This window comes from Theobroma umbraticum, unplaced genomic scaffold (genome assembly GCF_002168275.2).
Source record: "Theobroma umbraticum cultivar Fairchild unplaced genomic scaffold, ASM216827v3 scaffold_67.0, whole genome shotgun sequence".
Taxonomy (NCBI): domain Eukaryota; kingdom Viridiplantae; phylum Streptophyta; class Magnoliopsida; order Malvales; family Malvaceae; genus Theobroma; species Theobroma umbraticum.
In genome coordinates this window covers 6,082,122-6,108,776 of record NW_018397262.1, presented here as the reverse complement: position 1 = coordinate 6,108,776, position 26,655 = coordinate 6,082,122, and the positions used below count along the sequence as shown (strand labels likewise).

The 26,655-nt window shown below is 35.3% G+C and overlaps 3 protein-coding genes across 3 annotated transcripts; 2 read left to right on the top strand and 1 right to left on the bottom strand.

Annotated features, from left to right (window-relative positions):
• Positions 1-10: 10 nt before the first annotated feature.
• Positions 11-11,532, bottom strand: CLUB (TRAPP II complex TRAPPC10/CLUB). Its single transcript, XM_021432320.2, has 21 exons — positions 11,278-11,532; positions 10,298-10,527; positions 9,319-9,500; positions 8,710-8,893; positions 8,340-8,430; positions 7,596-7,756; positions 7,154-7,243; positions 6,892-7,053; positions 6,736-6,797; positions 6,442-6,532; positions 5,513-5,676; positions 5,113-5,323; positions 4,194-4,739; positions 3,897-4,106; positions 3,327-3,720; positions 3,102-3,192; positions 2,809-2,893; positions 1,488-1,677; positions 1,009-1,304; positions 623-713; positions 11-498 (listed from the first exon to the last, which is right to left on the bottom strand). Exons 1-21 carry the CDS (start codon positions 11,339-11,341, stop codon positions 323-325), a joined length of 3,771 nt encoding a protein of 1,256 aa, XP_021287995.1. The 5' UTR covers positions 11,342-11,532; the 3' UTR covers positions 11-322.
• Positions 11,533-11,828: 296 nt separating this feature from the next.
• LOC110419364 (Cyclophilin-like peptidyl-prolyl cis-trans isomerase family protein) lies at positions 11,829-18,061 on the top strand. Its single transcript, XM_021432373.1, has 12 exons — positions 11,829-12,016; positions 12,476-12,733; positions 12,817-12,906; positions 13,459-13,554; positions 14,041-14,148; positions 14,359-14,408; positions 15,305-15,407; positions 16,439-16,492; positions 16,954-17,109; positions 17,208-17,330; positions 17,441-17,490; positions 17,584-18,061. Exons 1-12 carry the CDS (start codon positions 11,846-11,848, stop codon positions 17,693-17,695), a joined length of 1,371 nt encoding a protein of 456 aa, XP_021288048.1. The 5' UTR covers positions 11,829-11,845; the 3' UTR covers positions 17,696-18,061.
• Positions 18,062-18,828: 767 nt separating this feature from the next.
• On the top strand, positions 18,829-21,271 carry LOC110419363 ((-)-germacrene D synthase-like). Its single transcript, XM_089784170.1, is given in 7 exon segments — positions 18,829-18,960; positions 19,255-19,528; positions 19,624-19,996; positions 20,065-20,298; positions 20,378-20,516; positions 20,636-20,884; positions 20,978-21,271. Coding segments are annotated over 7 exon segments (1,695 nt in total).
• Positions 21,272-26,655: the final 5,384 nt, after the last annotated feature.

The window sequence follows — 26,655 nt, the reverse complement described above, 5'->3', positions numbered from 1 at the left end:
ATGGGCAAGCAAAATTGAAGGTGAAGTTCTGATTAACCTTATCCCAAGTTCTTATGTACATGAGCCAAGAACATTGCACAACTGATATTGAAAGCATTGATAGAACTAACTATTCTAATCTAAATCAATGGAGTTTTCTTGATTTTTCCCAACAATGCAAGGGGGAAAAATATTGCAAATTTACAAATATCAAGCAAAATAAAAATTGGATGCCTGAAAATTTTCCTCTGACTGTTAAAAGTTTCATTGAATGGAATTTACTTCTCAAGAGTGGAGAATTATGACCAGAGATGACTAGCATGAGGAGAGGCCAGAGAGCCGATCATGCTGGAATGCAGAAGGATGAACTGAGAGCAGGAGGCAAGACGCAAACCAGGTGAGGTCCAGCAGGACTGCAGCTTACACTCGCCTCATCAATATCTGGTAGCACGATTTGAGGGGGATGGACATAACCAGCAACAAGTGGCACGCATAATATGGAAATAACTATCCTTGAACCTGTATCAGGAAAAAAAAAATGGTAATTACATACAACAGAAATGATATATGAATGTTTTCTGCTTTGGCTACAAAGCCATTGGGAATTATCATTATAAAGTGAATAGAGAAGGTGTTTGTAAACCTTGCTTTGTGGAGAGAGATACATGCCCCCTCTTCCTCCCAGCAATCATCCAATTCTCAGAATTTGCATTGACTTCATATAACATCTCAACCTGTCAAACAAGAGATAGATAGTAGCTGAGTACGCAAAATTTCAGGAGAGATGCACAGTATTCACTAATAGCTTCTCTACAGATTTATGAGAAAATATAGAGCATCCCTATGCTTTCCTTATCCCAGCCTAGGTGATGGGAACCAGAAAGAAAGTTCATGATAATACAAATAAAGGTCTTTTGCTACAATTAATTTACCAAATTTTAACTCAAAAGATGTACGGACATGGATGCATGCTTATTCCTAAATACTTGTAGCTCAATTTTGGCCAAGAGTAGGATTTTTGTAACTTACATTGTTTTGAGGAACTCTCTTCTCCTCAATGTCTATCAACCTTTCAACCCTCCATTTCATGGTAATAAGTTGCCCAACTCGAAGACCATCAGAAGGAAGGGGCAGGAACCCAACAGCCAGGCATGGGTCAAGCACAGGCTGCTGCAAAACTAGAGCACTCCTGAAGATTAAATCTTGACCAGTACCCTCAGTTTCATTTAATTTCACAGCCACAGGGGGGTGAGCCCCAATGGTTCTATCACCAGCAATTCCATATCTGATGTTTAATATACTGTCTTGTTGAGCCTTGTTTTCATCTGTGAAGCAAGGGGTAGATTACTTGTCATCAATGTAAGCCAAAGTGAGAGGGGTAAGCTGATGAGAGGTTATCATATATAGGTCTTGTTAATGATAAAATTATAAGAAAAAGGCACAACCACTAGTGTTTGACATTTTAATGTGAATAAACAGTCAAGAATTACAAAAGCAGAAGTCCATACCTTCAGCAAATTTCTTCCCCAAGCATACACTGAATAGGAGTCCTGCTCTTGAAGTTGAAGATATGACAAGTGGAAAAAAGCCAGAAATTGGTCTTCCATCTCCTTGTCTAGCATGAACAAATCCATCTTGAAGATCAAGCCAAGCATCATAAACAGTCAATGTGGCCTTCACTTGGGAGTGCAGTGTTACCTGGAAGTAACATGAACCAACGCAAGCTTCATACAAAATATGAAGAGCCATAGGAAATTTGTATCACAAATATGAATCAGAAATGTTGATCTTGGCATACACCATGAATGTAAGATTCAAGCAACCTCTCTTACTCACATGCAATGGATAAATATATTTCCCTAGATATGGTTAATTCCTAGTCCAACATGCACTGTCAGTTAATGACATATGAAGTGGTATACACACTGATCAAGCAATGCTACTAAAAAAATAGAAACTGATCATATTTTCAGATGCTATACAACAAGCTCAAGCTTGTCCATTGATGACCGAAGTTCTGCACCAAAAGTAGACCAGACAAAAATAATAGGATTAGTGGTTTGGCAGCTTTACTGCATCGTTCTTACTTCCTCTCTTCAAGTTCAAGTCACTGAAACCCAAATCCTATGATATTCCTTTTATAATAGAATCTTTAAATATTAATTCAGCATATGCTAAATTCCTCGAGATTTAGTCATTTAGATAATTTCATAACCCTACGATTCATCATATCCGGTGTCACTACATGAGAGACATTAATGAAGAAAAAAGAAACAAAAGATAATAGCATAAGTCAGAATGGACTGTGTTGCAAGGATGATAGTTTCAACTCAGGTTAAACTGAAGAATGCTCAAACAGGACTTTGGACCAGGTCTGGGCAATTCTATATTCAATAGGAGCAAAATCTTGTTACTACAGATTGTCACAAAGAGTCTGGAGTTTTGAATTACACTTCATTCTTCATTGAGTCTAGGAATCTTGTTACTAAACTAGCAACACCTTCATTTACATATTCTGCAGGCTGTACACAATACTAATGATTAAAGCAAGTTGGCTTATACTAGGAGGTAGTCTAAGGACTTCATCAATCTCAATTTAATGTTTAAAACCAGATTAGGAGGTCTGCCTCACCCAAACTGGCATAACCATGCACATAGAGAAAAGGGGCTGTTGAATGGACTTCTTGCTAGCCCATTTCTATGTTCAATATGTAAGAAAACTGAGAGACATGAAGCTGAAGTCCTTTTATTTATATATGACCACTTCATTAAAATGTACCACAAAAGCATACATATTTGAACGTGGCTGAAAGCTTAGGACATACTGACCTGCAAAAGCAATGTACCATCATTGCATTTATCCGCAACACGTGTGCTCACATGGAAAGGGTCAGTGAAATGCAAAGCAATGGTTCTGCATATCACAGAGTAGATCATGTAATGAAGTTCAGAAATCAAATACAAAAACCAGTCCGTTTAAAACCAGAGAGACAACATAAGAAAGTCTGTCTTGAAGGCTCCCAAGGTGCAGGTGGGTGTATCGTGCAAGTGTGTGTGTGTGAGAGGGAATTCACATTGAAACTTGTAGATGTTAAAAATAAAAATGTGAGGAAAGGCAATACCTGTCATAGATCTGGTTGTTTGATGTTCCAAATTCAAGTTTCAGAGCTATTGTCCTCATTCCATCCACAATGCTCTGTCTCTGGGGGGCCCCTGCCACAGCATATAACAAATCGTAAATGTCCTAGCCGTCAGACGCAGCAAAACCAGTGCACAAAGATGCATTTTTACAAACAAACATGTACTCACAACTAAAACCGTCACAAATTTGGACTTTTTTTCCTCACCTGAAGATGACCCTCTTGCAAGCTTGTCATCAATAGCACGAATTGGAATCCATAGAATTGAGGTCACATCACTGGCCCAATCTGGCAACTCTATTTTACCATTGTGGAGACTTAGCTGCTCAAAGTCCTTATTAGCAGCCACAGAACTATCTTTCCTAGCATCACCAGAGTTTGCCATATCAGCAGAACTCTGAGGGCTATTTCTGTAGTTCTCTATCTCAATGGAATGTGACTCTTCAATCTTCAGACCAGGACCAGTATCAATATGCAAGACAGCACCTTTTAAGGAGTAGTTTATAGGTTGTGCTATAATTCCAATCCACTGAGCTTCATTAATCAGTAAGGCAGATGATATAGCAGCAGAAAGATCAACCAGAGGTTTCGGTTTGGAAACCTAAGTAAAGAGAAACTTTGATCAGAAGATTGAAGAAATAAAACAAAAGAATAAATGCGCTTCTTGATCCCATAGTCATGAATTTCACCGATGATTATGAACATTATTATCCACAACTTTTCTTAATCCCTATTAACTTGAGAGACAGTACTTTCAAACCAAGAGAGAGAGAGTACCTTCAGTATAGGCCGGGTCGGTTTCTCATAGCTCATGAAATCATCACTATCTGCTGGACCTCCCTTGGAAAAACTATGAGATCGAAAAGTCAAGTGTCCAATGTGTCCAGTAAGAACCCCCAAGACGTAGGAACCAGGTTTCTGTGGTGGTAAAGGAAAGGTAATTGTATTCCTACCAGGCTTTAGCACAGTGGCAGTAGAGCTCCTTAACTGAAATATGAATCAAATAACCGAGTCATATCATGCTATGACATAGCGTACAAACATACTGGCATCATCTTGTCTTAGAAACCATACCTTCCCACCTTCATCAGCGTTATATGTAGCCATCAAAGTGAGAGTAAGAGAATCAAGAGTAATATCATCAGGAAAGCCACTCCAAACAGTTACAGATAAGGTACCAGGATCCCCATCACATAATTCCAAAGGAGGCCCAGGATTCCCGGAAAAAGTAATTAATGATGATACATCAAGAGGAACAGGGTGCTTCATTTCACTATGTGCAAGACTAACAACTTCTGACTGAAAAGCTTGGCGTTCCTTCATCGAAAATAAACCTTTATCTAGTGAAAGCAATCGCACACAAGATGACAGGTAGCCAGCTTGGTCATTGAGTATCTTCTGACATTCAGCTAAATTGGGCAGGACTTCAGCCAATAAATCTTGCCATCCTTCACCTGCATAAAGAGCGCAAACCTTCTCATATGACTTCGCAGCTAGGTCAAAGTTCCCACGCTTAAAACAGACAGCTGCAATTTCACCATCAAGGACAACTCCATGTCTTTTCCACCAAGAACGATGGTAATTGTCAGCAGCACCTTTAGTGAGCTCCATATATTTTTGCTGCCATGACATGAAAAGGAATTAAAGAGAAAAAGAAGATAGATTAAATACTGAATATCAGTGCTCCGCATCGGTCAAATAAATCCTGGATTATAGAATGACTAACAGTCTAAACTAGATCGTTGGGACTTCCCAATGATAACCCCAAGGAGAATGTAATTGTGGTATAAATGTGTTAATATTTTGAAAGACTCCAAATCATCCTAGTGGACATAGAGATTGCCCAGTAAACCTAGAACCAATACCAGGGACAGAAGAAGAGAATTTTTAGGAAAGTACAGTGTCCTCTCCCCACCCCCTCACCCCAACAAAAAAAAGGCTTTTAAAGGTGGAAACATGAACAATGCAAGTATGTGCAGCCTCAGTTTGATACCTCAGACTCCTTTATAGATGACAAAGTTTTCTGCAGATCAGGATTTGAAATTGTTTGCTTCAGAGCATGTTCAGCAGCAACAAATATTTCAGCAAGTCTCATAGGTCGATCAATGGAGCCCTCGAATCCAGGAGATGAGAGAGCACGTGACATCGATATTGCTTGTACTTTATTTGACGGGGATGTCTTTAATGATACATCTGAGCCTGATCTGTCAGCATGCATACATTTACTTGACATAAAAACTTTTTAATTACAAAAACAAAATGGCAAATATTAAAAGAAAAAGCAAACATAAAGTCGAAACAATTTCTTGACATGAAAAACTTCAAGCCAAGAGTAAGTTATCTTCAAAAAATTGCTAAGGCAACATTTGCCTTGATTCTTGAGATTTCCTTACCCATCGGCAAAGGCAGGTCGACCATCAAACATCTCTGACGTGTTTCCAGCAGAAAGGGAAGCCCTTCGCCGGTTTGCCTCACGTATTAAAACAGTAGGTTCCAGGGGCAAGGGTTTCCTCTGAATACCAAAGTGCTTGACTCTAGGAGTTTCTTGCAGAATCATCTGAGCCAAAAATGTAAATTACATGGATTAAAAGTGAAGAAGTTAATGGACTATAGAAATCGTGGAATGCATAAAGCCTAAGACTAAGAAAACATGCATTGGCAATAATGCTTTCTCAAAATCTAGAGGAAAAAAAAGCCACTATTCCAGTGGTAGGAGGACATAGCACCTTCAGCTTAGAAAATATGAACTTGGCATCTGAAACTATCATTGCCATTAAAGAACCTATATTTGGAAGAAGTAAAATGTTATTATGTACTTCAAAAAAAAAGGCCACTTTCATCAAAGTTCTAGCAAGAAAAGGCAAAAACCACCAAGAAACAACATTTTTATGTGGATCTAAAGCATGCAGACATGGAAAGATATTAATGTTGCCAACCTGATCTAGTTTCTTCTCTTAGAAAAGTTTCTACTTTGAAAGGAACCACTGAATAAGGAGAGGCCATTATTGCAGTCACACCATTTTTTTCTAATTTAAATCTCTATTCTGTTAAAATGTTCCATTATTGTACCCAAAAAAATTTTCAATTATTGATCCTTCAATCAATACATCCATTTCCTTATCAGCAACTTATACACTTTCAATTATAATGCTTTGAATGTTGAAATACAAGATGAAAATAAAAACAACTAGAAGTCCTACATAAGTTGGAGGGAGAGAGAACATAGAAATTATTTTGCACTAACAAGGTTTAGTGTCTGTGTATAAGTTGTGCCTTTTTGCTGGTTTTGAGTTACAATTACAAATGTGGAATAATAACTTGCCTTTTCTTTCACGAGCACCTCGGAGGAAGCATCATCTGGAACTGAAGGCCAAACTGCAGGCTTGGGCCAAGGCAGCATGCTCAGAGAAGCACTGCTCAAAAGAAAATAATGATGCATCCATACATATACAACGAAAACTCCACAAAACAACATGAAGGTAACTTTTTGGCATAGTGAGAAAATCAGGCTCAACCACATGGAATAGCCTTCTATTTTTTTTTTCAAATTTTGGAACAAGTGACCAAATTTGTGGAAGGTCAAATGCAATTTGATCTACAAAAATTGGATGCATACCTGTTAACAGGACTCCTTTCTATCTCTGTTCCATATCCAATTAGATAAGCAAGCCTCAAGAACTGCCACAATCATCAATATTTTCCAGTGGTTGTTAAACAATATGACAACTTGCCATCCCTTTATCATTTATAATAATAAGCACTAGAAATTTACCTTAATCCGACATAGCGAGTAAAGATCACCTTGAAGGCGATAGAACTCCTTTTCTATCTCAGGGGCTACATGACCCTCATTATATTGAGAATTGGTTGCATTGACTAAAGCTAAGCATGCAGTGATCACCCAAACTTCCCGCATACAGAAGGGTAATATATTCTACAAGAATTCCAAGAGGAGAGGATTAAAACAAAAAAAAAAGGAAAAAATCAAACAATGACCAGAATTGTTGCTGACAGAAACAAACAATATCAAATACCTCATGTATTGCCAGGGCTTTTGAAAAGCTAATTATAAATGGAAAACCCCTTGAAGCAACCTCAAAAGGACGATTCAGCTTGAATAAGAGCTGCAAGTTAACTTAAATCAGTGACACAAAGTATAAGCACAAAAACAGACATGCCAACTATGGCTTTGAAACTAATAAGCCAATGAGATCAAAGAAACATCCATAGAACATTTTAAGAAAGGCCAATAATAAATCATTGGAAATTGCTTTAACCATTTGAACTAAATGGAAGGTAACATAGTCAACAGCTGTCGATCAATTAACCATAGAATTCAAATAACCCATAAGAAGAGCATTTTGATAAAGTTCTAAAAATTGCCAATAGATATAAACTCACTTAATGGTGATTACTCAAAAATTAGGCTGTGTCATGTATAACAAATTTAAAGTCATAAGAGTTAGTACTGCACACCTTTGATTGACAAGCAAAGAGATACTGTCTGAATTCAAATTCCCTGAATGAGTCATCTTGAACAATCTGTGTCAATGGTTTGTTTCCAGGGTTGAGCAGCGCTGCCTGATCATCACCGTGGTCTAGTCCTCCAAACTCCCTACGCTTCCCACCCATATTAACTGCACTTATATATTATTAAATAAGATCAAGAAGTGCCCTGGCCAAAAGCAATTACCCAAATTCACAAGAAAAAAGAGCATTTCCAGATGAAATCTTAATAATTTCCCAATCATAAAGTTGGTATTACAATAAATGCCCTCACATATCTCATCACTAAGTCAACTGGAAAATAAAAACTGAGATATACTGACATATCACATTCACAATGTGTCACTGTTAATATTTTTGGGCTGCCAAATTTTTAAGAAAGAAAATTACAGGAAAAAGCGAAAGACTATGTAAAGAATGGAATTTGACTCTAAGGACTACTGATATTCACGTTTCAACAGGAAATTCTTATTTATAATCTTGTATGTATTGAATGATTACCTAATTTCCCACCCTTCCTGATAGAAGAAAAATATTTGATCAGTTCAATTTTATTGTTTGAAGCACTAAACATAAAAGAGAAATGGAGACATAGGCTATTTGTCAAATTATAGTGCAGTTTGAATGTATAGTAATAAAATAATGTACACTAGCAAAGTAAAAACAAGATAACATAGACACTTTAACATATAGGCATAAATATATATTTCACACCTGTTTCCAAGTAGCACAATTCTAGTTCATCGTATTCACGCAAGGCATCGTCATGAAGATGAGCCATCTCAAACATAAAAGCCAAGCTTTCCTAAGGAAAAGGAAAATGAAGTGTTTAATAGTCAGAGACTTCAAAAATAAGCTTAAAAATAATGTAATAATTAATTAGGATTATATCTCTCAAAGGATAAAATCAATTTTTAAGTTAGGGCCTCTTCGGTAAGTGCTCTGTTTCTTTTTACAATCTTCAGAGATAGAAAGCCAGAAAAGGATAACAATGGGTAACAAAAGAACAGAAAATCATAAAGTTTATCCCCGTGTAAATATCAGCCATACCCATATTCCCTAAATTTTAGAAAGAGGACCAAACCTTCAAAATGAAAAAATTGCAGAAGTTCCAAATTGGCATGAATCGCTGCTCACTAAGCTTGCGTATCTCATCCTCATAGAACTGTACACGTCTATCCAATGTATTTCTGATAGACTCCATAATCCTTGACTCTAAGTCTTCCCAAAAATTTGCTTCAGGACCATGTATGTCAAACTTGCAGCACCTAAGTGAAAGCACAGTTTTAGAATATCAGAAAATGACAAAGGTAAAGTCAAACACCAGTTTCTTGAGGGTGCTACATTTGAAGTTCCACCATATCTATTTTCTCCTAAAATTTGCAACATGGGCACAACATTCCAGCATCAAGTTGTTAGCCAATGACAAAAAATATTTTTATGTACCAAGGAAACAAATCTTTAGGTAATGCCAGAATATAAAAATAACACTCCTAAGAAGAGGGGAAACAATCACAGCAACTTCATGACATTTTCTGTTGTTATACTTAAGAATTAAACCCAAGACCTGACTCCTACCTATACAACATCACATCAACGCTAAACTTAAGAATGAAACCCAAGACCTGACTCCTACCTAACACTCATGCCATCAATTAGAATATATACAAGCTGCAGAAAGCTGCAAGCTTACCTTTCCCTCTTCTTGGAGCTGAAATCAACTTCAAGTTTAGCATATACTTTCTTTGCCATTTTGGTGGCCTGATCATTGCTTGGATGAGCTCTAGACACAAATACAATAAACCATTCACGCTCATCATTTTGGACAATTAATTTCAGGCGTGGCTTAAGAATGGTCTTGAACTCATCAAGATCCTGGGAAAATCAAGTGAGTCAAACAATAAGCAAATATATCAAAATGGAAAATGAACATGAGAAAGATTAAAAGATTAAGCCAAATGCTAATAAAACATAAACAAGATAAAAAAGAACTAGAAGCTACCAAGAAGAGTCTAAGTATAAATTTAGAAGCTAAAATTATATTTCAATTTCCTTTTCCTTTTGATTTCTAATTCTGATATTTTTCACGACCCACTGCTTTTCATGTCCTTCCTAAGGGCCGAAAAGCAGTAATCCAAGCTCACTCATCAAAAACAAGGCGAAGTAAGGATTTTTTAGTTTATTCATTCAGACTCAAGAGAGCAACATAAAGATTCTGACATGGAAGACAACTGGTGCTATCCTGCACTAGAATTACATGCATTTATATGCACACCAACGAATAGCTTGCCAACAATAACAACTATCAAACAGAAGGTTTTTAATAAATAAATTGGAACATGCTAAAATGAACATTAAGTGGACAGAGATCATATTTCACTGTTTCAACAATGGAAAGAAAAGGATTGCCCAGACAACTAGGTGCTCTTCTATAGGCTCAGTGAAGAATGAAGATTTGGGTTATAAGAAAAGTTGAAGAACTGTCTTTTCTCAAAGTGTGGGCTGTAAGTTTAAGAATCTGAAAATTTATAGGTCTTTTCCAACTTATTCATATTCTTCAAGAACAAAAATAATGCAGCTTTTTTGGTAATTTCTGTTTGAAATCTGTCTAAAAGAAATTTTCATATGATACACAAATATTGAATTCAGATCATAAATGAGATTGTGTGTACCTCACATGTAACAAGAACTAGAGTTGCATAAGGCTCTCGAAACCAAAATAAATATTGCTCCTGAGGAAATCGGCTACGCAGTCTTGCATCGGTGGTTAATATGAATTCAGCTGGCAAATTCTCCACAAACACAGGATTACGGGTCTTGTTATTTAAGCAAGCTCTTTTGAATGGCAGCTGCTCTTCAAAATTATTCTTGATGGTAGGCCACAAGTCACTCACATCTTCAACTGTAAAGCAGTTCATAATGAAATAGTTAAATAGAAATCTATAGCAAGGAAAGATCATACAGGTTTTTTGCCAGCTTGTGCCAACATTCATTTGCCAATTATTATTACATACAAACTACTTGAACAGCAGCAACTCATGTAATCATACATTAGATAATTGATAAATCCATATCTTTATGTTTTTGTTCTTTTTTTTTTTCTGTATTCCACACTTCTAATCAATCCAGCCGTCAAAAGGATCACAGACATTTATACAAAACTTAAAGCAACAAAATTTACCAGACAATCACAGACATTTATACAAAACTTAAAGCAACTAAATTTACCAGACGATCACAGACATTTATACAAGCTAACAAGCTCATACACATTTCAAGCAACTCTCCACATGTCTAACCAAGCACTCAATCAACATAATCAAGAACCAACTTCATAAAATCAACTAAAAAGCTCAAACCAACTACACTTACCAAACGATCACCAACAATTACCCATTTCAACTTAACTCTCCACATTGGAAAACCAATCCCTCACTTCAAAAATTCAACTACCCAACTCACAAAATCAACTAAAACCTCAAATCACCAACAATTGACATCAACCATCACAACATACACATAAAAGATCTAACAGTAAAGTAAACACATCCTCCGATCCAACCCACCCAACAACATAAAAATCCCAAAAAAGAAAAAAGAAACTAAACCCAAACCCAGAGTAAAGAGTTTAATTCAAATAAAAAAGACTTACCAGCAATCACGAGATGATCACAAGAGCTCTTGATCGTCTGAAACTGAGCTAAATAATTAGCCATTCTCTTCTTTTCGATCTATACAAACCTTACAAAATCCATAGATCAAATGTGGAATTGTGAAGAAAAAAAGTTCTTTTCAGTGAGATTTGGAGTGTTGGCCTCGCTTATACGTTCCTACTCTCTCGATGGATTCAATTTGCCAGGGATCTAGTGTTAAGCTCTTCGGCCGGGCATTTGATCTAGCCGTTGGATTTATTTATTCTTGTTGTTTTTTCTGTTACGACTGTTTGGTTGCAGGGTTAAGGCAATAATCCATTAATCCCTCGTTTGGATAGGAATCCGTGGGTTGGGCCTGGCTTAAGACCGATCTTTGAGTCTCGAAGTGTAGACTTAAACCCAATCACGTCCTTAGCTTGAAGCCTGAGTTGCCATATCATCATCCAACAAGGCCAGCAACCATCCAATCAAAATCTTCCACGTAATCATATTTCCAGATGAGGAGCGCCAAAACCTCTCCATCCTTCTTCAGTGTAACTACCAACCAACTTTTCCTTTTCTTGGGCAATGGCGTTTCCTTTACCCTCTTCCATTACTCTTTCCTTCACTCCTTCAACTCCAAAGCAGCATTTCCTCTCTACCCATTTCGCTTTTCGATTCAGCCGAGCTCGTAGTCAAGAGAATGCAAGACCAGTTCAACTTAAATTTCAGTGCAAGGTTTCTAAAGACTTTGTCAAGGTTGGGGTTTTTTCTTTTCTTTTTTGGTTTCGTTTTTCACCTTGAGTTCTTGTGAGATTTACCTTTATATAATTTGTGGGGTTTGATGTTGTTTTCTGATTTTCAATTGTGTTTAATGACTGGTTTCTTGCTTTCTTCTCAATTCTCTTTCGAAAATCTCATTACTGCTGTCTGCAGTTAGAAAGATATTTATGTGCCTGTGACTGGAATGTTACATGATCTATGTCATCCATAACTTGAATTAAGGCTTTGGAATTTGGCTGGAGTTTGAACATTGAAGTAGTAATGAAGAACCTAACTTGCTTACATACTTGACAAATTTGTTCAATTATCTTATCAGTTTCACATTTTCTTCTCTCTGATAGTTCTCAACTGTTCACCTTTTATGTGCTTCTTTGCCAATCCAGTTCCTGTTTTCAAGCTTTGTCCTACTTTCTAAAAGGGCTTCCACTGATGCAGGATCAGTCACCCTGGAGCAATATTCCTACAAGTTTGAACTTGTCAACATTTATGAATGGAAAGAAACTTGAGAGTCTGGTAGCTGTGATACTTATTTTAGCCCAAATTTCATCTCCACTGCCTTTAGGTGGTTGGGACTTCTGGTCCGTTTTGCCTGCAAATGCTGTGCTTTACTCTCCCGAAACAAAGATTCCAAGGACTGGGGAGCTTGCTTTAAGAAGGGCTATACCAGCAAACACAAACATGAAGGCTATACAGGTTGTAAATTGATAGTTGAGTTCACATATTCTGTATAATTAGATACTAATCAGCCTCTTTGACCATCTTTCTTTTGCTTTTAGGCTTCTTTGGAAGATATTTCATACCTGCTAAGGATTCCACAAAGAAAGCCTTATGGAAGCATGGAGGGTAATGTGAAGAAAGCTCTTAAGGTATCAAGTATTTCCTTTTGTACAAAATTTAAAGAAGATAAAGAACTCATACCACTGGAGTCCACAAAATTTGAAGCCTGGTGTAATTCAACAAATTGAACCAATATGTCATGGGATTTCTGCTGTTTAATATTTGCATTTTAGTCTGAGAGGTCTCCCTGCATTTTATGGGAATTTTACTATTCTTCTTGTCTTTGTTTCCACAATGATTTTGCTGAGTAACTTTAGGCAGGATCATCCATACAGATCAAAGCTTTCTATTGCAGAGCAGATTGCTGTTCCCCCCTGTTGCAATTCATTTGTTTCTATGTTTTGTTTTCCATCTATAATTTGGATACCATCTTCTCTTGTAAATTTGTCTTTTGTTTTTCTTTCACCTTGCAGATCTCACTTTATATACCACCATTTTAATTCATCTTTTATTTTCATGCTCTGCATTCTCTGTTGTCCTCCCATGTGCAAGATCATAAACAGCTTTTTTATGCACGCTTGTTCAAGTATATCTATGTTTTTCCCTATCCTTTTGATTTTAATCTCCCTGCTTAATATCAGATAGCAGTTGATGGAAAGGATCCTATTTTAGGAAGTATACCTGCAGATCTAAGGGAGAAGGGTTCAATGCTTTACACATCTCTTATTGACGGGAAGGTATGGGAAGGTACTGTGGAGAGTGTCTAACATCCATAGTTTTCTATCTTCTTTTATTTTGATGAGATCACGTTTCATAAAAATTAACTACAAAGCTACCTTTTGGTTCACTAAAGGAAGAAAAACAAGAACAGGATGAGAATCTCAAATACAGTATTAAGTCTGTTAAATTTGGCCTCAACTCATTTGAATGTAATTCATTTCTCCTTTTTGAGCCAAAAGTTCACTCAGACTATGCTTGTAAAGTGATAGGGTCAGAAAATGCATGGATTATGGCCAGAAAATAGTGTCAGAGTGTTAGAAAATGGAACGGCTCTTTCATCCTTGGGTTGCTTTTCATCATGCCTAGATTCTGACCACTATATGAGTCCAGCATCTCAGTTATGTAAATTTAGCTTTGATAGGAATGAGTTTTCCCTGATGAATGGATTCATGATTATTTGCAGAGACCTCATGGACTGATTGTAGTATTCCTTGGTTTACTAGGGCGGATTGCAAGCACTCCTGAAAAGTATCAAGGATCAGGATCCAGATAAAGTATCTGTTGGCCTTGCATCTTCACTAGATACTGTTGCTGAATTGGAGTTGTTACAGGTAACTCTTAGTCGCCAGTTATACTTTGTGGGTATTTTTGATGCATTAAGAGCTATAAGATATTTGTAAAATCAACATACTGATTGGCTTTCTTTCCTTAAATTATAGCTGCTAATTTTATCTGCAGCCATTTTGTTGGCAGTGTGTGAAGTTTTATGTTGCTAAAACGGTATGAGCATATTAACATCTCTACTTATTATTGTGGAACAGGCCCCAGGGTTGTCATTTCTGTTACCTGAGCAATACTTGAAATATCCAAGGTCAGTCTTCTCCAACAGCTGAAGTCAGGATCTGAATATTTTAGTGAGGGTTGTTACTTTTATATTTTATAAACTGATTGTTTAAAGCATTTTATTTTGTCCTGGTTATCAAATTTTGGATGACAGTGGACCAATAAGTAACAAACCAAAGCAAAGATAAATTTTTTGGTATATTTGAGAAACATCTATCATTTGTGAAACATGTTTTCCAGTTTTTACAGAAGAAGTCCATGATTTGGCAATACCCTTCTTATAATCTTATTACTATGTTCATGTTGCACAAGATTGTTAAACCGAGTACTTCAGGCTCACAACGATTATGTAGGGGTTGTCACTTGCGCGAACAAAAAACTACGTTTAGTTTATACATTTGAAGCATGCCATAGTTTCCCCATTTTCATTCATGTCACACATCACACAACTCTGCATATTCAAAGTTGTTCTGTGCAAGTGATTGCTTCATGGTAAATGTATAAGTACCTGTTATATATTTTGTAGTAATGTGGACGGCCACTGATACTTGATGAAAACAACAAGCATGTCCTGAAATCTGATGGGATTGTTTCAGTTTCTTTTTCATGGGATATCATGGAGACTACTTTTTTTCCCCTCAGATATTAAGTTGGTCAAATTAATTCTTTTAAAACTTCTTAATTAGCCATGGTAAAATAACATTCTTACAGGAACAACTCTATTATTTCGATATCGATATCTAACTGCAATTTTTAGTACTGCTGTATCTTTCTAGTTATCTTTTGCATGTATTTCATTGCTTTATGGTGATATTCATTGATTTAAGTCTCATCTAACAGGCAAGACTGCATATGTGATAAGTAGGCTTTAAACGGATAGCGTCTGTACTTTTAACTTGAAATGGTGTTATTTATGATCTCTAGGCTAACAGGGAGAGCAGTTGTTGAACTTAATATTGAGAAAGGAGATGGTTCATCATTTACTCCAGAAGCTGGTGGTGAACCAAGAAAGGCTGCCACAATTCAGGTGTGCGAACCAGCCATTTAGCCGAATAGTGATTAATTTATTGCTTGTTATTAATACTATTTTCCAGATATGGCTGGAGATCCATGTGCATTTATTAATTTTAGATGAAGAGCTTTGAAGTTAATTAATGTTGCTTTTAACTAAATTGCAAATTTTTAATTAACGTTCAATTCTCTCTTTCACCTCTCTCTCTCTCTTTTCTCTCTGTTTTTCTCTCCAATTGGTGGTCAACCCCTATTGACTTAGTTGGTCATTCATGATCCTGACTGTTTTACAAAAATGTCAGCATGTTAATTCCTCCTTTTGCTGTTATCACCTTAAAGACTATAATACATTGAAAAATAAAATGCCTCAAAAGAATAGAGTAGGAAAAACTCTATCCTTTTCAATTTTATAATGAAATATAAAGGGATTATTTGTAAAGACAATCCATGCTAAACTTACTTATAACACAAATAAATTAAATAAGAAAGTATTTTAATCCTAAACTTTTTTGGAGTGTAAATAAAGTAAATGATATAGAAATAAATGTCTTAAAAATTAAGCTTACTTGTTATGCAAACAAAGTAATCAACAAGTAAAGAAAACTTAAATATGAAAAGTATTCTAATTGTCTTAGAATACTTTACTTGATTGCTACTTTTCTCAGAAGCTATTAGATGCCCTTCATGCGAGTTATAATGTGCACGTCTTTTTGTGTGGACTGTATGTGTATGACTTTCTTACATGTATGACCCATATCTTAAATTAATTATCTTTTATTCTATATCCTAAGTTAATTGTCCTTAATACATATCATGAGAAGCTGTCCTCCTACCTTTTTGGTCGTGGCCTAACATGATGGAATGACAATTAGTATTGCCCAGGCAAAACAAGCAGTGACCATTGCGATTGTTCTAAATCGGCTAACTATGCCATTTTTTTTTTCCTTTTTTGGGTCAAAAGAGTTAGAGAGCTAGCTAATTGGGTGTTGATTGTTGAATGGAACTTTTTCGAATTTAACATTAACGTATAATCAACTATTAATTCAGGTTGTTTTGGATGGATATTCAGCACCACTAACCACTGGGAATTTTGCAAAACTGGTAAGGTAGTTAAACTTCTTACTGTTGCTATTGATTTTTTATCCTTTATCATTTAAGTTTCAATGGAATTCCCTATTAAACTTTTTATGATACTTTGTAGTGATGAAATGGTTTGTGAACAAAAGAAAAGATTCAAGGTTTATATGTATATGTTCATATACCATGTATGGATGACAACATGACTATACTCTCATATACGCTAACGCTTGATTAAACCTAATCAACCTTGGTTAGTGGTTGGAGCAAAGCTTTCATTAGTTGAGCTATAGCTATTTGTTATTGATAAATGTAGCAACGCTGAAATATATAGTGGATTTATTCTATTCATTGACTTCCTGATTTACATCATTCAAGTTTCCTGTATGCAAATTGGTTAACATACTGCAATATTTGTGAAGAAGAACATTTGAAATGATTGGACTGCAAATGCTCCCCTGACAGAATGAACTACAATTCTTCAGGTGATTGATGGTGCATATGATGGGACAAAACTCAGCTGTATTAATCAAGCTATTATCTCAGAAAATAGTCTTGATAAGAAAGGTTACAGTGTTCCCTTAGAAATAATGCCATCAGGACAATTTGAGCCTTTGTACAAAACAACCTTAAACGTGCAGGTATGAATCCATACGTGATTTCTAGATATATCCAGAAACTAGAGCTAATAACCATTTTCCATTAATGTTTATTCTTATCCTTTTAATTCCCATGGAAGGATGGGGAATTGCCAGTTCTTCCACTATCAGTCTATGGAGCTGTTGCTATGGCACACAATGAAGACTCTGAGGAGTACTCATCACCATATCAGTTTTTCTTCTATCTATATGATAAAAGAAATGTAAGTTTTACTTCAATGTTACTACATATTCTTTATACTTCTCCTGTCCAAGACATATCTTACAATTTATATGGTTATAGCTGCATGCTGATGATTTGCTTGTTATGTAGGCTGGTTTAGGAGGCATATCCTTTGATGAAGGTCAATTTTCAGTTTTCGGGTAATGTCATCTTAACATTCAGGAATACGCCTGAACTTGTATGGATTACTTGTTGATCAAGCTATTTTCATCTGATATAATTTCAACTGGTAGATATACAACTGCTGGAAGAGAAGTTCTACCACAGATAAGAACTGGGGATGTCATTCGATCTGCGAAGCTAGTTGAAGGTCAAGACCGCCTAGTATTACCAAAAGAGAGCTAATGAACTTCTTGAAAAAGGGTTATCCCCAGATTCTTCTGAAATGGATGTATCAGGTGCAATATTGAAGCTGCAGGGTTATGCTCTTAATCTGTAAAGATCATTTCTGGAGCAGTTCTGGCTGTACTTCTTATTGAAGGAATTGACCTCTTTTCTTTCTCAATGTTGTTGTAAATTAAAACCACTTTTCAAATCCATTCTTTTTTTTCTCTTGGGCTTTTGGTATTGTTCAAATCAATTCATTGAGGCTCTGTCAACTTTAGCTAGCATGGGTCTTAATTGCTTAACATGGCATATGTTAAACCTATGGTACGTCCTCTATGAGGGCCCGTTGAAAAGAAAAATGAAGAAAAAGAATCCTATATATTATCCCATGTGGGTTTTTATTGTGGTAATAATGCCACCATGGTCCATAACAGTAGGCTTTCTCAACCAGACATTCCGGATATGTTTTTGTCTTCCAGGTTTCAACATTCTTGCCGACCACCATTCACATGGCCTGTCAGACAATTCTGATTCAGAAGTACATTCGGGATGATGCTTCTTCACTTAGTACTGCAGCTCCTTCATGAATGAAATCAGATAATCAAAATATGTTTTTAACTAGAGTATACATGACCAATACTGAAATGTATCATGGTTCTTTTCTTGACTAACATTTTTTCAAATGAAAAAGAAAAATTGATAGAAAAAATCTGATTTTATAGGATTTATAAAGTAAAATCTTATTGCTTTTGCATGATGATTGTCCTTGTTTCTTTAGTAATTCTGATCAGAATTTTTACACATTTCTACTTTTGGCAAATATATTTGCTGATGAATTTAACGTTTGTGTTCTGAATTTCCACTTTCGGCATATATGTTTGATTACCCTTTGGGCAAAACTCATCCATCAAATTTTGTTGCTATCCTCTAAGGATAAGTTGTTTTCGTTCCTTTCATTCTGGACATTGAAATATTGTATTTTCAAAAATATATAAAAAAAAATTTCCATGTAATTCACAGTGACAATGCCACCAGCCTGCAAAAGGTCTATAAATTCCTCTAGTCCATGAAACTCCTTCACCCCAAAATAGCCAGGCTAGCTAAACTAGTAAACTGGTAAGAGACAAACTATAGTACTGGGAAAAACCAGGATGTCTGTTCAGGTTTCGGCTGCTGCTCGTGCTCCTACACAATGTTCCAAAACCGAAAACAATCATCGGTCAGCTAATTTTCATCCTGATGTTTGGGGTGATTATTTCCTTTCATATGCCTCCAATGTTGAGGTAACTAAGTTGCATTTTATTGCATATATTTTACACTAACATCTTACAGCAAGCTCTAATTAATGCTTTTATTCTGTGAAGTTAAAGGAACTTTTAGCAAGCAAAATCCTGCCTTACTCCACAAGACTTAAGTATATGTTTTAGAGGAGAAGCTGCTAAGTATTACATGCAGACTGTAGGACAAAAGAAAAGAACAGATGTTTTTGTTTGTTCATGTTTACATATCTGCATGCTTCTGGCCTTTTTGGGCTAAAGTTTTGAGCGGGGCTGAGACTATATAATGTTTTTGTCTAGGAAATACACAGAATGGAGCACCAAGAGCTGAAGGAGGAAGTGAGGCAGATATTGCTGATGGCAATGTCTGAAAAGCCTGAAACAAAACTTGACTTGATCGATTCAGTTCAACGCTTGGGTGTGTCTTACCATTTTGAAAAGGAGATTGATGAGATCTTGCGACAAGTGCAAACTATCCATTCCAACTGCGTTGATCAGGATGACAGTGACAACCTTTATAGCAGTTCTCTACGATTTCGGTTACTTAGACAACATGGATATAGAATTTCATGTGGTACGTTCCCTTAGTTCGCTGATACCTAGTCTGCTTTAACCATGACACAACTAAACAACCATCAGCTCATTATTTTTGTTGGAATTTTGAAGGAGACATGTTTGAAAAGTTTAAGGATGATCAAGGAAACTTCAAAGAAACCCTTACCTGTGCTGTTCGACGGATGTTAAGCCTGTATGAAGCCACACATTTAAGGGTCCATGGGGAGGATATATTAGAAGAAGCACTTGCTTTCACTACCACTCATCTTCAGTCCATGGCTGCAACCTCAGCCTCCTCTCTTTCAAAACAGATAAGTCATGCATTAAGGCAACCTCTCCATAAGAACTTACCAAGGCTTGAGGCCAATCGATACATACGTTCCTACCAAGAAGATCCTCTACACAATGAAGTTCTATTAAGGTTTGCAAAGTTAGATTTCAACATTTTATAACAAGAGCACCGTAAGGAACTCTGTGACATTGCAAGGTAACCTCTAAAACATAGAGCATCAAGATAAAATATGCTTGCAGGAATCAATTAATTGAATCTATCAGAATGAATTGGTTTAAGTGGTGGAAAGATTTAGATGTACCAAGGAAGCTACCGTTTGCCAGAGACAGAATAACAGAATGTTACTTCTGGATCTTAGGAGTGTACTTTGAGCCAGAATACTTCCTTGGTAGAAAAATATTGACCAAAGCAATTGCCATGGCTTCCATTCTTGATGACATCTACGATGTGCATGGTACAATCAAAGAACTCGAGCTCCTGACTGAAGCAATTGAGACGTACGGTATCTGAACTCCCTTCTTCACTGTATTTTCTTCGGTCTAAATTAGTTCTGATTGTTGGCTACTTTGTTTTCAGATGGGATATCAGCGCAATAGAGCATCTGCCAGAGTACATGAAAGTGTTCTATGAGGCACTCCTAGATGTTTACAACGAAATTGAAGGATATATGATTGATGAAGGAAAATTGTATCGGATGCACTATGCTAAAGAAGTGGTGAGCCTCAGCTAAGCTTTACAATCCAAAAGAGATTGTTGCTTTAGTACTACCTTTTTTCAGACAAAAAAAAAAAAAACCTATTTTAATTGGAGGATGATTTTATTGGTTTTCACCAGGTGAAGGATCTAGCTAGAGCTTATCTGATTGAAGCCAAATGGTTTCACTACAAGTATGTCCCGACAATGGAAGAGTACATGGAAGTTGCATCAGTCACCTCATCCCACTCACTTCTATCGACCACATCTTTTGTTGGAATGGGGGATATTGTAACCAAGGATGCTTTTGATTGGATTCTTAGTAACCCCAAAATGATTACAGCTTCTTCAATAATTTGCAGACTCACTGACGACATAGTCTCCCATGAGGTCTATAATTTTTTGACCGTCCCTTGGCTTCAGTTTATCTTTCTTCTCTTCCCTCATGAATTTCAACTTTGAATGCTTCTTCTTCCTATGCAGTTTGAGCAAGAGAGAGGGCATGTAGCTTCAAGCGTGGAGTGTTACATGAAGCAACATGACACCACGAGACAAGAAGCAGTAGATGAATTTTACAGAAGAATTTCTGAGGCATGGAAGGATGTAAATGAAGAATGTCTCCATCCAACCAACGTCCCAATGCCACTCCTCATGCGTATTATCAATCTTGCACGCATAATAGATGTCGCGTACAAGGATGGAGATAGCTACACCTTCTCGGGAATTCTCCTGAAAGATTTTGTAGCTTCTCTGCTCGTTGATCCAATGCCCTTATGAGTTGGAATTAGATCAACAAATATTATATTTATCCCACCTGCATTCAGGTACATATTGAAATTTGTAATTCTCAAGGACAACTAAAACATTTACACGAATTATGTCTTGAAAAGTATAAGCTTCAAGTAGAATTAGCTCGAATCTCCTTTCTTCAATTATAACCAAAAATTTTTTTTGTAAAATCAGCTCCCCAGATATCAAGATTAAGTCGACTGTGGAAAATGGATTGTTCTTTCGAGTAATTCCCAAGCAGCTTTCAATCATCGTGACTATAGAAGGAAAATGGAATTATGCTTAGGCAATAAAACTAGCTGAGGAAGCAATGTTTGATATTTAAAGTACTGAACAAAGCATTGATCAAATATTACACAACAGAGTTACAAGCTATTAAACAATTTGATATTGATACTGTTTGTGTGCTTTCAAAATAAAAAGTTATGATAGATAATGAAAAACTATTTTAATTTAAAGGTTATGTTATAAAGAGTGATATAGTATAACTATTTGATTGTAAGTGGATTTTTCATGCAAATAGTTATGTCTTTCGATAAAATGACATATAGAAAAAATACATTTGAATTTTAAAATTAAAGACAATTGAAAAACACCACAATTAAAAAGTTTAGATATAAAAGGTTATCTTTTTATATTGTAGTTAAAAAATTATATCGTTTAGAATGAATGGTTGTATTTCCATAAGTTCATAAAGTGATTATTGAAACAAAATATTTATTCAAATATTGTATCTTGCAAAATGTAAAAATATCTTTAAAATGTGCTTTGATGAAAGGATTGTGTCTTAAAGAAAAAACACTTTCAAGCTTATACAAAGGACTTACTACCAATCATTTTGACACACAAAAAACAAATAAAACAAGTGTAGAAAAATTAAGAGCAATAGAAGCGTTATAAACATAAACACTTGAGTTTTCATCATTTATCAAATGAATCTAAATTTCTTATAATCTATTTACTGCAAAAAACAAGCTCTAAGGCTGAACAACTTTATAAACTTTTAGGTGTATATAACAGTTTACTCTCATAAAGTGTAAAGATGAAGTTAATCATTAGCTTCATTATATCTCTAAGGTTATTGATATAAATTCTCTTTTGCATACCGAGTGGTGGAGGTAAAATAAGTTTTAAAGATAACGTCTATTGAAAGGCTTGTTTTGAAATTAATTTTATCAGTTCCTTGAATTCCATCTAAATCTCATATAGTGCATTCCTATTTTATAATCGAAGGCATAATGGTGCAAAATAGATATTTAATATCTATGACATAACATTCTTATTGTATAATAAAGGTATAATGATACTTGTGTGAACATATACCTTGATGTGTTAATTTGAGAGAAAAGGGAATATGTGTAACGTTGTAAAGTCTTTGTATGGATTGGAACCAACACTTAAACAATGGCCTCAAAAGTTTGATAAGGTTGTGCTAACTAATGGCTACAAGATTAATCTGACAAATGTGTCTTTAATAAATTCCATAATGGTAAATGTGTTATCATTTGCCTATACATGGATGACATGTTAATCTTTGATAACTAATTTGGAATAAGTGGAAGACATAAAAAGGTTTTTGTTAAAGAATTTTGATATAAAATATATGAGTATGGAGAATGTTATTCTTCTTATAAGAATAATGAGAGACAATAATGACCTAACATTGCCTCAATCTCATTATATTGAAAAAATTGTAATGAAGTATAATAAGTCAGATTGTATGCCACTATTTACGCCTTATGTTTCTAATTTAAGGGTAGTACCTAACAAAGACAAACCAATAGCACAAAATGAATATACAAGGGTAATTGAATGTCTAATGTATGCTATGGTGTGTACAAGGTTGGATATTGCTTTTGCGGTTAGGATGCTAAATAGATTTATAAGTAATCCTAGTAAAGAACATTGGTATGCTATTTATAAAGTTCTAAGGTACTTAAAGAGTACAATGAATTAGATAGGTTTACAAATCCTAGTTGGAACTCAAATAGGATGGATCATACATCTACTACTAGTTAAATTTTTATAATAGGATGGATCATACCTCTGCTATTGGATCATACCTTTACTATTGGTTGAATTAGATAGGTTTACAAATACTAGTTGGAACTCAAATAGGATGGATCATACCTCTACTACTAGTTGAATTAGATAGGTTTACAGATACTAGTTGGAACTCAAATAAGATAGATCATACCTTTACTACTGGTTGAATTTTTATAATTGATGGGGGTGTTATTTCTTAGGGTTTTAAGAAATAATCGTGTTAAGCAAAATCCACCATGACGATTGAATTTATAATTTTAGCATTTGTCACCTAAGAAGCGGAATAGGTGAGACATTTACTCTATGAAATTTTATTATGGCCTAAACTAATGACACCAATCTTGATACATTGTGAGAATGAAGTAACAGTATCAAAGGCATATAATCAAGCATACAATGAAAAGAGTCAATATATTTAACTTCGATATAGCATTATAAGACAAAGAATTGGTGATAGTATAGTCATTATAAGTTATGTGAGATCTTGTAAAAATTTAGCAAATTTTTTTTATCAGGGTTCTGAAAAAGAACTTGATAGTAAAAATCTCAAAAAGGATAGGTCTCAAGCTTATCAATTAAATCTCTAATGGTGGAAACTCACTTTGATGCTTGCAGTCAACCTGCAAGTCTTGGGTATTGACCATTCTACCATATGATGATTGTAAATACTAATTTATATTTTCCATCCTGAAGTGTATAGAGTTTGATTCCCATAATGTGTAAGGTAAAGTTGAACAAAAGTCTTAATTGACCCATAACATGTATATGTTGAAGTACTATAATTACCAGGTACTTTTAATAGGACTGCCAATATGAGTGGAACTGTAACTGCTTCTAGGAGTTAAAGACCTGACTCTGAAAGCACTCATGAATGGATGCAAAACATAAGGCCATAAAAAACATGTTAACAAGACTAAATGCAAAGTAAGCAAGGAACCTTGTGTGTATTTAGTGGCTCGACTAGTCAAATAAAGAATTAATAATTTAATACTTAGTTAACCACTCAATTTGGATTAGAACCAACCACATTCATCAAGTAAATGTTCAAATTTGTGAGATACCTTCATTTATGCACAAAATTTTCAAAATTGTTGGTATTTGAAAATAGTAAGAAATTTTTGATGTATTTTCAAGATAAAAGGTTATTTCACATAATAAAAAGTTATCTTAACTCAAAGTTTATATCATAAGGAGTGACATAGTATGACTATTGAATTATAAGTGAATTTTTCATGTGAATAGTTATGTCTCTTAGTGACGTGACATATTGAAAAAACACTTCTAAATCCAAAGATTATGAGACAATTGAAAAATATCACAACTCAAAAGTTTAAATATGAAAAGTTATAGTTTCATATTGTAGTTCAAAAATTATATCTTACGAAATGAATGGTTGTCTTTTCTTAAGGTGATTATTGAAACAATAGTTTTATTCAAAGATTGTATCTTGCCATATACAAAGATATCTTTAAGATAAGAATGTGTCTTGATGAAAAAGTTGTAACCTTGGAGAAAATATACTTACAAGCCTATATAAAGAACTTGCTGTCAACCATTTTAACACATTAAAAATAAATAAAACAAGAGTAGAAAAATCAAAAGTAATAGAAGTGTCATAAACATAAACACTTGAATTTTCATTATTTATCAAAGGAATCCAAATTCATTATGATCTACTTGCTGTAAAAAATAAGCTATAAGACCAAACAAGTATGCAAACCATCAAGTGTATCTAATGATCTACTCTCATAAAGTGTAAAGATGAAGTTAGACATTGACTTCATTATATCTCTAAAGTTATTTGCATAATTACTCTTTTGCATACCCAATGGTGAGAATAAAATAAATCCTAAAAATAACATTTATTGAAAAACTCATTTTATAAATAATTTTTTCAATTTCTTAAATTCTATCTAAATCTTATATGCACCAATAGACACATTCGAGAGAATCACAAACCAATTCTCCACTTTTACTCCAAATGCTCTTCTTCAATTTTGGTGATGACCATAATTCCAAACTAACTCCATTTGGAAAGATTGAATTTGATTTTGTCAGTTACTTATCCTTCATCATCATCTTCTGATGTTGCTACAGCTAGAAGAAAATGGCAATGAATCACCCAAAGCATTTTCAGGTTTTGGAGGTCGGCAAGCAGCAACCAATGCAAAAACAACTTGTTTAAATTCGAGCAGTTCTGATTAAAGATTCTTTTGAGGGAATAATGTTTGCAATTCTCTGCTAATAATACCTAAAGATCAAGGTACCTCAGATTTCCCAACATTTTCATGCCTTGGGACAAGGGTCCAACTTCTTCAATCCCTGAAGCTTTGAAAGAGAAGACAAATGCCTTAAATCTTTCACAGTAAGAAACCAACAATGAAGTGAGATTCTTTCATTCAGAGATGGGATTAGGTAATCACTGGATATCCAACAACACTCAGACAAGGCATGTTTGCAAAAAAAGAATCTGGGATCCTGTCCATAGGTTAAAGTTGCAGTAACAAGGTTGTGAAGCAGTTGACATCTTGGAGGCGACAGAGCCAAGGGAATTTCTGATATGGAATTGCTCATAAGCAGATAACTTTTTCTCAAAATCCGCTGTCCATTCCTCCTCTTTTGCTTCAAATTTTAAAATCATCAGGATATAATGCACAATATAAGAAGCAATACTTCACTTCTTATCTTTGAAGCGATCAAAACTAAATGCTAAACGCTATATTACTTCAGGTTCCACTCCCTCCACCTTCCCTGTTCGCCCTTCAACTCATTCAGTCCATTTTTCCTAATACGACGGGTCATCTCCTTTCAGTGTACCAACTGCCACAGCAATTGTAAGAGGTAAACCGGGCACATTCCTTCACAACAAGTCTCAAGGTTGACACTAAAGTTGGATGGCCAATCACGTTTAGCACTTTACCAACCCATAGATCCATAGACTTTCTATGCATTCGCTTGTTTAAATTCGTTGTTCCACAGCCTTCTTGTCCAACGTTTGTCTTTGCAATTTCAATCATCCAGAAAATATATATACAGGAAACATTACCAATAAACTCAACATCATCCTGGTTCCTATTCGTGTGATCTTCTCAATGCAAACAGCACCATAACTTTCATAAGGAAACATACTTGTAAACTTATCTCTTGCAATTATAAGGTAAAATTAAATGGTTTAATCCCCAAGAAAAAAACCAGAAGGTTCTTGTTAAAGTTGGGGTTGAAAGCAGGGGCTTGACATGCTCTTTAATGCCAAGGCCCAAGAATGCTCAAACCTTGGCCTATTCCATAAGTTTGCAGTGCAAATGGTATATCACTGACCAGGAATT

What these genes read in the sequence shown, in the direction of transcription:
- CLUB (XM_021432320.2), bottom strand. Translation starts at nt 11,341, where the DNA reads ATGGCTAATTATTTAGCTCAGTTTCAGACGATCAAGAGCTCTTGTGAT. An exon ending in AAGCCCTGGCAATACATGAG is followed by an intron (nt 7,054 to 7,153) that starts GTATTTGATATT and finishes GAATTCTTGTAG; the next exon opens with AATATATTACCCTTCTGTAT. An exon ending in GGGGAAGAAATTTGCTGAAG is followed by an intron (nt 1,305 to 1,487) that starts GTATGGACTTCT and finishes CTTGCTTCACAG; the next exon opens with ATGAAAACAAGGCTCAACAA.
- LOC110419364 (XM_021432373.1), top strand. Translation starts at nt 11,846, where the DNA reads ATGGCGTTTCCTTTACCCTCTTCCATTACTCTTTCCTTCACTCCTTCA. An exon ending in ATGTGAAGAAAGCTCTTAAG is followed by an intron (nt 12,907 to 13,458) that starts GTATCAAGTATT and finishes GCTTAATATCAG; the next exon opens with ATAGCAGTTGATGGAAAGGA. An exon ending in GGTCAATTTTCAGTTTTCGG is followed by an intron (nt 17,491 to 17,583) that starts GTAATGTCATCT and finishes TTCAACTGGTAG; the next exon opens with ATATACAACTGCTGGAAGAG.